Source organism: Phaseolus vulgaris, chromosome 11 (genome assembly GCF_000499845.2).
Source record: "Phaseolus vulgaris cultivar G19833 chromosome 11, P. vulgaris v2.0, whole genome shotgun sequence".
Lineage (NCBI taxonomy): Eukaryota > Viridiplantae > Streptophyta > Magnoliopsida > Fabales > Fabaceae > Phaseolus > Phaseolus vulgaris.
This window is the reverse complement of record NC_023749.2, coordinates 7,419,530-7,432,866: the sequence shown is the minus strand read 5'-3', so window position 1 is coordinate 7,432,866 and position 13,337 is coordinate 7,419,530. Positions and strand designations below refer to the sequence as shown.

The window sequence follows — 13,337 nt, the reverse complement described above, 5'->3', positions numbered from 1 at the left end:
TATTTTGAAGTTAGTGTGTTGAGTGCTGAGTTGATATTGTGCAGGCCTGATTTTGATAAGTGTTATTGACTTGATATTATTATTTTTCATGTTCTAGTGAAGGTTATTTTTGGATTAGAGTTTATTATCGTTATTTTTTTAAAAAAGATTTTATTGTGCTGATATAGTTTAGTGTCATTTTCTATTAATGTTAATCTTTTGTCAAAACTAACATATTTTAATTGATGTTAAACACAATTTTTATTTATAACTATATATTTTTTTTTAGGTGAAGTTGTTTTCTATAAAATGTAAGTCAAGTTTATTTCTTGACTAAAACATTTTTTTCTTGGCTCTGATTGTCATGGTTAGTTTTTGGTCAATGCCAACTAGGAATTTTATTGATACAATTAAGGTATTTTTTTTATTGATGTTAATTAAAGTGTTTTTAACAGATATTAATAAGAATGATCTTGCCGTTAATATGGTTAGGAGGATTATTTATTTATTTGTAAGATTTATAAAAAAAATATTGGTAAGACTTATTTTTTTTTGTGCATATCAAATTAATCTTCTCCATTGAAGTTTGTAGATTAAGAATTCATATTTTGTATATGATTTTAATTTTTATTTAACACAAGAAAGTTAAAATCCAGTAAATCTGAATTATTTCATTCAAATAAAAAATTTAAAATTAAACAAGTTGAAATGAAAGTAATTTAAATTTAACATATTTGAATTTATTAGAATTTGTAAAAAAAAAGTTGTATCCCAACGTATCATTGTGCCCAGGTATATTAGGAGTTTGAATATTGTGTCTTTGCTTTATAAATATAATGGGTTATTACATAAATTTTATACATTGAATATTGTCTTTGCTTTAAAAAGATAACGAGTTATTAAATAATTTTATCCTGATTAATTTAATATAATAGTTATGTTTTATGTAAAAATCATTCTTTTATTAAGTGGTTTAGGAAGATCATATTGAAATGTTTCAATATATATGCATATATGTTATAATTGGACAAAAGTTATAATTTTGAAGAGTTTTACGTAGTTAATAACATTATTAAATTTTGCATTAAATCTGAAAATTCAAATAAATTTATTCAATAAATCACAAGCAAGGTGAAATCGAAGAGGTTTATACCATGCAACATCAAGTGGGTTTTCTTCGACGTACAAATATGCTTCCTTAAAGGTTAAAGTCCAACTTCCAAATAGATTGGAAAATATTCTCATTAGTAGTTAAGATATGCGGTTCAAACCACACAGATTAGTTACTTACTAATTAGGTAAAAATACCAATTTATAATTTTCTAAATAACTCATGATCCCAAAACTTCTCTCTCGTTTAACCATATTGTCAAATTAAATTCCATTAAAGATTTGATTATATAAAATCACTCTCAACTCTATTATATATTACACATATTTGCACTTGAAACACTATTTCTTGATATACAATACAAAATTGTACAGCAAGGTATGCGAGCATTACAGAGACACACAAATTACTATACCCCACATCATCCTATTTCATTGTGGTAAATGCAACCACATCACTGATGGATGTAAGTAGATTAATGAAGTTAAATGTTTATCAAAATTCTGATGTATGTAGAGTTAAGAGTTAAGTGAGATGGATGTAAGTAGAGTAATGAAGTTAAATGTTCTGTGGCTGAGTTGTTTAACTGTGGAAGTTAAAATTAATGGTTCAAACAATATGACCATCATACAACATAAAATATAATAAAGTATGATTTTAACTATTTCACTCCCACAATAAACAGGAGAAAGAAATTATATTTCAACTATTTCAGTTCAATTTGAAAAAACATTATTGACATGTTTCTCTTTCTATATTTTGAATGTATTCAAACAAATATTTTTGAATGTATTCAAACATATTTGTTTGACATAAGTACTCCACAATTAATTTATTGTCAAACATTCAATATGTATTACCAAAAATCTTCTACATTATAAGAGTTTAATTCAATCATGTTCTGTTTTGATAAATGATAGCACCATATCATGTTAACTTATACATCATTAAATAAAATATTATTATTCGCATATTTATATTAAGAGTATAGATTTATAATTTATTTTAATAAATACGAATATATTATATTTATATATAAATATAGTAGGGATTTTTAATTCTTTTAAGATATAGTAGGGATTTAATGCGTCTTTGTTATCCCAGATAAGAGGTTAAACAGTTGGGAATACATATTATCACCAAATGAAACATATTGCCCCACATCTAAAAAAGCAACTGAGAAATGGAGATTTTTAAAAACAATAATAATATTTATGAATGTTTAGTCGAAGCATCAAGTTTCTTACATGCATATGAATAGGATTGAAACCAAACAAAGTTAAAGTGATATAATTGTCAGTACAACTAAAGGTGAAGATTTGAGTTCTTGAATATTTGATTCCAAAACTTTATTATCCCATATCTATCCATCACCCACACAACGACTTTCATTCTTATAAGGATGATAAAGAGTCGCCGCCAAACTATCAAACTTCAGTTTTATTATCAAATGTCAGAATGAAATAGTACCATGCGTTTTCAACCCATTTTTTTTGCACCCGAGTGCAAAAGTCCATAGTAAACCACACTAGTAAGACTCATAGTCATAATATAGAGTGAGCAATTAGGAATTTATAGAGGTCTCAAATTATCTTCTACATATAGATTCAACAATATGTTACCGTACAAAATAAAAGATAATTGTACAAATTAAAATATGATCTTACTCCCATAAGACTTAGTATTGTAAATATATAACTGATGAACAATGATAGCACATTGACAATATAGAGGAAAAACAATCTAAAGTTGAAGGTCAAAATAACAATACATATAAACAGATCCAAATTGGCAATACAGAATAAGAGCAAGCCTATAAAGAAATTGTCATCCAAATTGGTTATACAACATGAAATTGCCACGATTCACGATTGAAGTCCGTGCCTTTTAAAAGCAAAGAATAATAGAGGGAAAAGTTTAACAAAGAAATAAAAAAAATAGCACAAGTATACTTTTAATTGTCACCTAAAATTAATGGTTCAACCTTTGGATGATAAAAAGTGGCCGTCAAAGTACCAGTAAGTAAAAGCTCCCTAAAAACTTCAGTTTTATGATCAAATGTCAAAAAGAAATAGTACCATGCGTTTTCAACCCATTTCTTTGCACCAGAGTGCAAAAGTCCATAGTAAATCACATCATTATAAGTAAGACTCATAGTCATAGTACATAGTGAGCAATCTGGAATTTACAGATGTCTCCAATTATCTTCTACATAGGTATAGTATAGAACTAATCTGGTGAATATATACGTGATGAACAATAATAGCACCAATGTCATGTTTTCAATTATTGAATTGTGTCAATTAAAATTAATGGTTCCAGAATATGTTATCGTACAAAATAAAATATCATCGTACAAAATAAAATATCATCGTACAAAATAAAATATGATCTTATTCACACAAGATACCTAATGAGCAATGATAACACATTGACAATACAGAGGAAGAGCAACCTAAAGTTAAAGATCAAAATGACAATACAGAAAAATAGAAATTCCAAATTGACAATACACAATAAGAGCAAGCCTTTAAAGAAATTGTCTTCCAAATTGCTTATACAACATTTGAAGAAATTGTCACAGTTAAAAACCGAATTGGCAATACAACATTCGAAGAAATTGCCACGATAGTTCGTGACTTTTAAAAGCAAAGAATAATAAATGGAAAAGTTTAGCAAAGAAATAAAAAAAATAGCACAAGATATGTTTTCAATTGTTCAACTGTGGTGTCACTTAAAATTAATGGTTCAACCTTCAACCAACATGGATGATAAAGAGTGGCCGCCAAACTACCAGTAAGTAAAAGTTAATCTTGTGAATATATATGTGATGAACAATAATAGCACCAATGTCATGTTTTCAATTGTTGAATTGTGTGTCCATAGTAAATTACATCATTATAAGTCAGACTCATAGTCATAGTACAGAGTGAGCAATCAGAAATTTACAGAGGTCTCCAATTAATTTCTACATACGTATAGTATAGAACTTAATCTTGTGAATATATATGTGATGAACAATAATAGCACCAATGTCATGTTTTCAATTGTTGAACTGTGTCAGTTAAAATTAATGGTTAAACAATATGTTACTGTACAAAATAAAAGATAATTGTACAAAATAAAATATGATAGCACATTGACAATACAGAGGAAGAGCAATCTGAAGTTGAAGGCCAAATTGGCAATACAAAGAAACAAAAAGTCCAAATCGATAGATTTCAGATTCAAGAGATTACCTTCAAAATAGAAATGGTGGGTTTGCATCAAATAGCATTATGTAGAGAAGGTATGTCATCGTGTTCTTAACTTTACTTTTTTTATATGTTATATTGATGTTTTATTTTTCTTTATTTGTTAATTGTAAATGGTTAAATTTCATAGAAAAATAGAGGAAGAAGAGAAGGAAAAACTTTAGAAGCAGCAATAAGAGTTCGTCTTCTCCCCATGAGTTCGTCTTCTTCCCACGAGTTCGTCTTCTCCACATTTTTTTTTTTTTTTCCGTTTATTATTACTTATTCACCGTCTTTGGACAGGCAGAAACTTCAGAAAAAAGAACATAGAAGGAGGAAGACAAGACACTGAATCCCAAGACACTATTTTTCGTGTGTGTTCTTATCACTATCGTGCTTACCCCTGCAAGGCTCCAATACGAAGGAACATTGTTAAGAGGGGTGTGTAATCTAGATTCGGTGCATGTTGCATTCTAAAAAAAAAAAGTTGCATGCGCTTCTACATCCATTGGAAAGTGTAGGGAAAGGTTGGAAGTTTTGTTTGTGAATAGAAAAAAAAAATGGTTGGTTTTGAGATTTGATTGCGAGGGTTAAGAATAAGGGAGGTGGCGGTGATGGAGGATATGGAGAGGAAGGTTGACAATGGTGGTAAAGGATAGTAACGATTTGACTATCCAAGGCAAAAAAAAAAAAAAAACATATTTCATTATATTTTCTTTTTTTGTATATAATATTTTTCATGATTAATGTTGATTGAACAATTAAGGAATTTTTGGTTTATTGCTTAATGGTGTCACATGTGTTGCAATGATTAAGAGTCTCAAATGTTACTTAATTGTCATATATAATTGGTTGTACATAGGTCTAATGGAAAAATATTGGTTTAGTTCCGTAATTGATAAAATATTAAAAAATAATGAAACTCAAATTCTATTTAATTATTTTCTTGATTGAGTTTATTTTTAAATAAATTTTAACTAAACTTCATCAAATATATTTTTTTTTACCCATAATTGATAAAATATTAAAAAATTATAAAACATATGAAACTCAAATTCTATTTAATTATTTTTGCTCTTGGGTTTGAGTTTTAAATAAATTTTAACTATTAAAACAAATGTCTTTAGAAAAGTGTTATTGCCATTTTTAAAATTTCATTCTTATTTAAAATTCAATCATAGTGATCAACATTTTTGGTATTAATAATCATACTGGTAAAGTTCTTCGACCTCTCCCCGTTAGATGGAAGTTTCTTTCACCAGACTGGGTTAAAATTAACTGCTGCTAGAATATCCTGGTCTTGCTAACTTCTGGAGGTATTTTTCGTGGGAGTATGGAGGAATTTATTGGAGTTTTCTCTACGTTTATTAAAGTTCATATTGCTATGGTTATTAAGTTTTATGGGGTTATATATGCTATGGAGGAAGCTCAAAAGATGAGGCTTACTAATGTTTAGTTGGAATGTGATTCTGCTTTGGTTTGTGTTGCGTTTACTGCTAGGACCAATGTTCTTTGGATGCTTCGTAATGCTTGTCTTAATTATTGTGGGAAAATCAGATTTAGGGTTACTCATATTTTTCGTGAAGGAAATGCATGTGTTGATAAGTTGACTAATTTAGGATTTATTCATAAAGAATCTTTTCATTGGTACAATAAGCTACCACCTAGTCTGTTATTAGAGTTATTTATGAATAGATATAGTCTACCTATGTATAGTTTTTTTAACATGAGTTTTGGTCTAGTCCCCCCATATTTTTGTATTTCCTTTTTTTTTCTTTTTTTTAATAATAATTTTTTTTCTTTTTTTTAATAATAATTTTTTTTCATGTGATGACAAATAATTGTTGTTACTTGAAGTGTCAACATAGCTGAGATGTCAAGTTGCATAGTGATGCCTAACATAAAAGTTTTTATTTTAAAAAATTCAATATAGTGATTTTATTATAAGTAACAAACATAAAACAATTTTATAAGTTTGTCTTTTATGTAAGAAATTTTGTAGAAGTTTCTTCCTATTACATAATGATTTTGACAATAACTAATGGAATAAACAAAACTTTTGAAAAAAATGTAATTATGGTTCTTACTACGTGGATGTACACTGAGATTTAAAGAAGAAAGAAAAAATTTCAAATAAAATAGCGTATATTTATTAGTATAATCTATACCTCTATATAAAGGGAATTACTTGTTTTTAGTGTACACAAATTTGTTCATATTTTATTCTTATTAATATTTTATATTTTATTTTATTAATTTATTTTGGTTATTTTGTCATTTTGTAATTTCAAAAGCAGTTTTTTAATTTTAAAGATTTATTTTATTTATTTCATTTAACGTTGTGCTTTTTTGTTTTAAATTGATTTTCTTCTCTATTTTAAAATTAAAGATATTTGTAAATTTACCATATATAAGTATTGACCTAGGTTTCTTTTACAATATATCTAGTTGTACTTAGATCAATATTCATATTTATTAAAATGTATTATAAATTTATACTATTAATATAAGTGTGTAAATGATTATATTGTTTTATTCAAATTTTAATATTAAATATAAATATATATAAATGATAAAAGTAATGCGGATATACAGGCACGAGAGTGTCGTGTTCCCACTAGTTTTATATAAAAAGATTTCCCATTATGTGTCAATAGTCTGAATAAACGACAGATTATAAGTTACAAGTTTATAATTTATTTTAATAAATACGAATAAATTAATAAAAATATTTATTTTTAATTCGAAAAAATCAAATATGTCTATGACTATCATAACAATTTTTTCTCTCTGTCCCCCACCTATATTTTATATGAATTTAAAATTTATTTTACTAATTTATATTTAAAATTTTATTTTATATATATATAGATATATATTTTTTAAAATATATATAGAAAAATCATTCTATTAGATGAATGAAGTCTATTACTACAAACATTGTATTCACTTTTCATATTCTTCCTCTAAGTGGAAACCTTCTCCATGTGTCTAAATAGCATTCGAAAGCAAATAGAGTGTGAGAGAAAATTGATATAAAGACAACTAAGACTAAAAAGAGGAAGAACAAAAAAAGAAAGTGAGATTCCATAACATGCAATGCATATGCAACTATCATTTTTCAATTTAGATAAGTCATAAGAAGTGTGGGTGAAGACCCACTCACACTAACATGTTGAAAAGTTAATGAATGGACACAGAAATTGTGAACACTTCATTCACAATGTCCACTCTCCAATATGCAAGTCATATCATATCATACCATCACCCACCCACTTTTTTTCTCTTTGGAAGAGAAAAAACTCTTGAAAATTCATGAAGGACAAATAAGTCATTCCACCTCTTCTGGTTCTGTAACCACTGAATTTTGGAAATGAAGGACAGAAAAGGAATGAGTTGACCAGAGAGTTGAGAAGTGGGTTTTGACCATTTTGCCCTAGGTTTTTTCCGGTGCAAGAACAGTGGTAGTGGTTGAATCGGAAACATTTTCCTATTGTTTTGCGCGAGAAAAGGGTTTCTGGTTTCGCTCTTTCACTTTAAGTAGTTTTAGCAAATTACTAATGAGACTTGCGCATTGCATTTTGAATTAAATTAACACGCCGCGAGCCTCCAGTTTCTTTCCCATTCAATTTTCCGGGAAAGTTTCTGTTTGGCTTGCCAGAAATTCTCATTGTTTCTCTCAGAAACATATAAGGCGTTTCGAGGCCACCGAGTGGGGCCGCATCGGAGTCCCAAACACTTCTGCGAATTTATGAGCACGAGATCTCGTAATTCGATACAGGTAACATTTCTCATTCATCCATGTCACTATCTCTCTCTCTCTTCGGCTCGTTAGGGTTTTCGTTCTTCTTTGTTGCAGGAGTAGTGTAGGGGTTTCGTGAATGGATCCTACTCTCAAGCTCTGCGCCTTCTTCCTCCTTCTTCTCGGATTAGGTAACAATCATTCCTCGTTTTTTATTTTTTTATTGCTTGTCCGTTTCTGTCTTTGTGGATTGACTTGTGTTTTATTTTGATGATATTTTGTGTCAGTGAACGGTTCTTTTGCGGAAAATGATTTTGGACAGTGCGAAGGCGTTGTTAAGAGATGGACGAGTTCTTCGCTTGATGAGGAAATGACAAAAGAGGATAAACATACGCTGAGGGATTTGCTGTTTTTCTTGCATGTTCCTCGAACGGGAGGGAGGACGTATTTTCACTGGTAATTTAATTCCTGATGTGTGTTTAACTCTGGCATTCTCTTTTTAATTCAATTTGTTAACCTGTTCTGTTGTTTGTGCAGTTTTTTGAAAAAGTTGTATCCCAGCTATCTGGAGTGTCCTCGCTCTTATGATAAGTTGCGCTTTGATCCAAGGTGCTGCCTGAGTTCATTATTTTAGTAGTTGTTGTTCTTCGATTATTATGCGTGTGAATTTCTTTTCTTCTAAATATTTTAAAATGCTAAAGTGAGTGTTTTGGGTGTTGGTGGCATTTTAGCCCCATCTGGCGTAGTTGGGGGCATGTGGTTTTGATGCTGGTGCTTTTGGACAGTAGAGATCACTAAAGCTTTTTCGGAGTGGCTTAAATTGCATTTTTTGTAACTTATGAGTCTGTGACTGTTGAGTAGTTTATAATATTATAATACCTAATGTGGCCTTCAAAACTTATTAAGCTCTTTGACATTTTCTCTTGCCAAGTTTAGGACCTTGTTGTCTATAGTTATACCCACGTCTCTGTAAATGTAGACATTTTCAACTCCTTTTCTGTTGTTCTTTTTACACACTAGAATGAGTACAATTCACAGCAGTCTTTATGATATTTTTATTCAACAAAATTATGACAGATCTTCTCAGCTGTTTTTTCTTCGCATCTAAAGCATAGCAGCTTCTATAAGGTCACAACATTCTCACCAATAGTCTTACTACATTGCTGAAAACCCATATTTTAGATTTTAAAAAAGTACACTATTATAAAGTCCAACATAAATACTTATATTTGTGTTCTATTGTTTTTGTGAATTTGCAGTAAAACAAAATGCAGGCTGTTAGTTACACATGATGACTATAGCATAACATCCAAACTTCCACGGGAGAGAACTTCTGTTGTTACCATACTTAGGGATCCAGTTGACCGTGTCTTTAGTACTTATGAATTTTCAATAGAGGTTGCAGCTAGATTTTTGGTGCATCCAAACTTGACATCTGCAACAAAGATGGCCCTGCGCTTAAGCTCTAAGACCAAAGGAGTAAGCACACTGGAGATATGGCCGTGGAAGTATCTGGTTCCATGGATGAGAGAAGACCTATTTGCTAGGGTATGTTTATTTTATTTTATTCTTTGGCATTGGCCTTTTTTGGGAATTTTATTTCCAGGCTTCTAAATCCGTATAAGGTTGTAAGAGTCTATTTGCTGCTGACACACTATCACTTGTGCTAAAGGCAATGGAGCCTGCTTCTTGTTTGAAAACTAATTTTGAACATGAATGTGCTTCCTATGGTCTGGTTAGGGATGTAAATGTGTATAATATGAATTTGTAGCCATTCATTGAAGTAATGGATGTAAATGAGTTCTTTGGTTCATGATATCTTTCTATTGGCTAATGTATGTTCTCATGTACTGGGTTATACCAATCGTCCATTACTTTTACATGTTCTTCTATACTTCCATGTGATGTATTCATGATTGATGTAGACCTTAATTGACAGAGAGATGCCAGATATAGTAGGGAACATAATATCATTGAGAGCAATGATTCTTATGACATGGAAGATTTTGCAATGCCATTACAAGAATACATCAATGATCCTGTGGCTTTGGATGTTGTACATAATGGAGCCACATTCCAGGTACTTCAGTAGCTGTTCTTTAGCAGTGTTGACATTCTTATGCTTCATCATTTTCAGGAAATACTATGAATGTCTTACTGTATGACCCACTCTTGCCTTAAGCCTTAACAAACACCAATAGCGCAGCCTTCATTTAAATACAGGGCTAACAAGATAGGATGTGCAGTGCTTAATTTTGGTTGTATAGCCTGCAAATTTAAACCCCCAAATGCAAATAAAAGCTCAAATCATGTATGCACGGAGTTGCTTGATAATGCTGTCTGTATTATATGTAATTGAGTTTGGTGTACTGCTCAATTATCAGGTTGCAGGTTTGACAAACAATTCTTATATAGCAGAGGCACATGAAGTGCGCCATTGTGTACAGAAATACAAAACTCTTGGTAAATATGTGCTACAAGTTGCGAAGGTATTAAATAATTAAAGGAGATAGTTGCATCATATAATTGTTTGCTTCCCATGCTGATCCTTTCTTCAACACTGTAATGGCTCATGCTTGTACATATTGCAGAAGAGACTGGATGATATGTTATATGTTGGTCTTACAGAGGAACATAGAGAATCTGCAACAAAATTTGCAAATGTGGTTGGTACTCAAGTGATATCACAGCTTAATGCACCAAATCCTAGCATGGAAACTACTGATAATTCAGGTAAGTGTGGTTAAACACTTTCTTTGTGTCAAACTTTTTCTCTAGTTACAAAAACGAAGGTGTCTAAAATGGTGCAGAATTTGGAGAATGATGGTAACACTCATTCTTTTTTTTGTTTGAGGATCATATTCTTGCTTGCACCAAAACATGTAATAGTTTCTGATGTGTGTTAAGTATCACATTTTGAAATGATCATTGGTTAGTATTTTGGTGTTGACATTTATAGTCTTGGATATAGATTGTGCTGTATTTTAATTGACATATGACATTGATCGTGTACTTGTACTACAGAAAGGACTTCATTTTCGATTTCTGATCCTGATAGCAGCGAACATCAGGTAAGAAGCGTCTCTTTGATGGAGGAGCTTTGTTATTGAAATTTGAATATGGAAAGCATTCTTACAACTTTTCTCACTGTAAAACAGAATAGCACCTTGAACAGGGAAGAAAGTGAGGTTATTTCTAGTGAAGGGGGAGAAGCAACAGAATCTAATGTAAGTTTGTTTTCTTAGCAAGTGTGGTGGTTCTATTGTCATGCCAGATATTCTGTTTCTCATATTTAAACTGCATGTTGATCTGTTATTTATTTTAGATGACTGTTGGAGAACTAATGGATGCTTATGAACTCTGTATTGCCAATTTACGGAAGTCCCAGTCACGCCGACGTATAGCTTCTTTGAAGAAGATTTCTCCAGTGAACTTTACTAAAGAGGTAAGCTTAGTAGTTCTATTCCTCCCCAACTCACTCTTCAGGTATTGACATGTACCGCTGTCCAGAATATGTATTTCTTACATGGATTGGTGGTGCCTGTATTTCGAGCTATTTAGACTTGGACTTAAATTTGTGTGTATAGTCTGGAATACCTGTGTTGTGCACTCTTTCATTGTGTAAACTTTTGTATCTCAAATCATTTCACCGGCTTTCAAATCAGCAAGGATGCTTTGACATTGACATTTACGTGCATTATATATTGGGTGTATACAGTGGTTATTTTTAGAAGTCGATGACAAGCTAATAAAATTTATTATGTAAAATACATATATCGGTACATTTTATTGGTATTTGTGGTTCAGAATATCATGTATGTAAGTGAAACTGCATGTATATATTTTAGAAATTTATAATATGACTTGTTATACATTGACAAATTGTTTCAACATCTACAATCTTTTTCTTTTGAATTTTTAGTTATCTTTAGTGTCTGATTAATGGTGACATCTGATTTCAGTGTTATTCCTTTCTAATGATTTGTGATTTTACAGGCACGACTTCAGGTTTCTGAGGAGGTTCTCCATGAGATACGATCTCTTAATGACCTCGACTTGGAGCTCTACGAATATGCAAGAACCATTTTCAATAAACAACATAAAACCTCGTTGCTGATTAATGAGGTATGATGCTGGTTTTATACATTTTCTCTCTTAAGATGATCATATCCACGGGAGTTAATGGTTGGAGAAAAGTCTTAATTTTTCACAAATGGAAATAAGAAAAAAATAGCATTCTCCCAATAGTAACTTTGCAACAAATTGTTGTAAATGGTTCATCTGTGTATTAGATTTGAATTTTAATGAAAACCATCTACGAATTTTAAAACCTGATATATTTCTTTATGAAGCATATATGTGAAGTATTTGTATGTATATCCATGTAATGAAGTTTATTTATATAAAATGCATATAATGAGTAAGATATTACTCCGTAAAGTTGGCTTCACGGCCACATTTGATAATCTTAGATCTATCTGCACGTGGAAGGGCAACTGCCGGAAGACTTTGCTTGACTTGCACCGAAATCGTTTCTTGAATTTGATTTATTTTACTATGGTGAATTGCAGGATAGTTGGGATAACGTGAGCACTGCATATGGAATATGGAGGCTCGTTACACTAGCAATTACTTTTGTCTTCCTCTTCATATTCTTACTAATTGTAAACGCTAGAAGAAGAACGTGGAAAGTTAAGAAGTGAAAGTAATTAAATAATAATTTGTGGGATCAGAGTCTAAAAGATCTTCGAGACATATATTTTAGACAAAATTTGATCCATATTCTCATACACGTTAGTACAGCTTAAACTGGATTTTGCTCCATGTTTTGTCCGTTATAAGTATCTTGGTTCTTAAAGCCTTTTCCTTTTTATTTTTCAAATTTTGTTGCAATTCTTCCTTTTTATTTGGCGGCAGTACTTTTACAACGCTACTAAAATGAAGAGTAATGGACTAACGATGGGTTTGAATTTTTATTGAATATTGTGTTAGTATATTTGGTATTCTTATTTTGATTTCAGTTGATTTCCAAAGATACGAAAAATTGTTTTCTCATTTCAATGCACTAAATTAATTATGGTCGTACGTAGCAATTGGCTCAATAATTTCTTGAAATAATTTTATAAGTATATTTTCAAAATTTTACAGCACATCTCAACATCTTTTCGGAATTTGCAAGCATTTATGGGGTCGAATTTATTGAACATGGCAATGTCAACCGCTCTGCGTGGTCCCTCCTCCACTACCAATGCAAGCAATAATGAATTTTGAA

The 13,337-nt window shown here is 30.7% G+C and overlaps 1 protein-coding gene across 2 annotated transcripts; it reads left to right on the top strand.

Moving 5' to 3' along the window:
• Positions 1-7,383: 7,383 nt before the first annotated feature.
• On the top strand, positions 7,384-12,923 carry LOC137822386 (protein-tyrosine sulfotransferase). 2 transcript variants are annotated; one of them, XM_068627279.1, is made up of 14 exons: positions 7,531-7,836; positions 7,937-8,104; positions 8,183-8,256; positions 8,353-8,521; positions 8,603-8,674; positions 9,325-9,613; positions 10,005-10,145; positions 10,450-10,554; positions 10,657-10,798; positions 11,090-11,136; positions 11,224-11,292; positions 11,391-11,510; positions 12,062-12,190; positions 12,637-12,923. In XM_068627279.1, the coding sequence occupies exons 3-14, from the start codon at positions 8,205-8,207 to the stop codon at positions 12,766-12,768; spliced, it is 1,467 nt and encodes a 488-aa protein (XP_068483380.1). In that variant the 5' UTR covers positions 7,531-7,836; positions 7,937-8,104; positions 8,183-8,204; the 3' UTR covers positions 12,769-12,923. The 2 variants fall into 2 exon arrangements, with proteins under 2 accessions (XP_068483375.1, XP_068483380.1); XM_068627274.1 differs by having other exon boundaries at positions 7,384-8,104.
• Positions 12,924-13,337: the final 414 nt, after the last annotated feature.

Excerpts from the sequence above, each read along its gene's own strand:
- LOC137822386 (XM_068627274.1), top strand. The coding sequence starts at position 8,205 with ATGGATCCTACTCTCAAGCTCTGCGCCTTCTTCCTCCTTCTTCTCGGA. Across the intron at positions 11,137-11,223 it reads CTGATAGCAGCGAACATCAG|AATAGCACCTTGAACAGGGA; the intron begins GTAAGAAGCGTC and ends ACTGTAAAACAG. Across the intron at positions 11,511-12,061 it reads CAGTGAACTTTACTAAAGAG|GCACGACTTCAGGTTTCTGA; the intron begins GTAAGCTTAGTA and ends GTGATTTTACAG.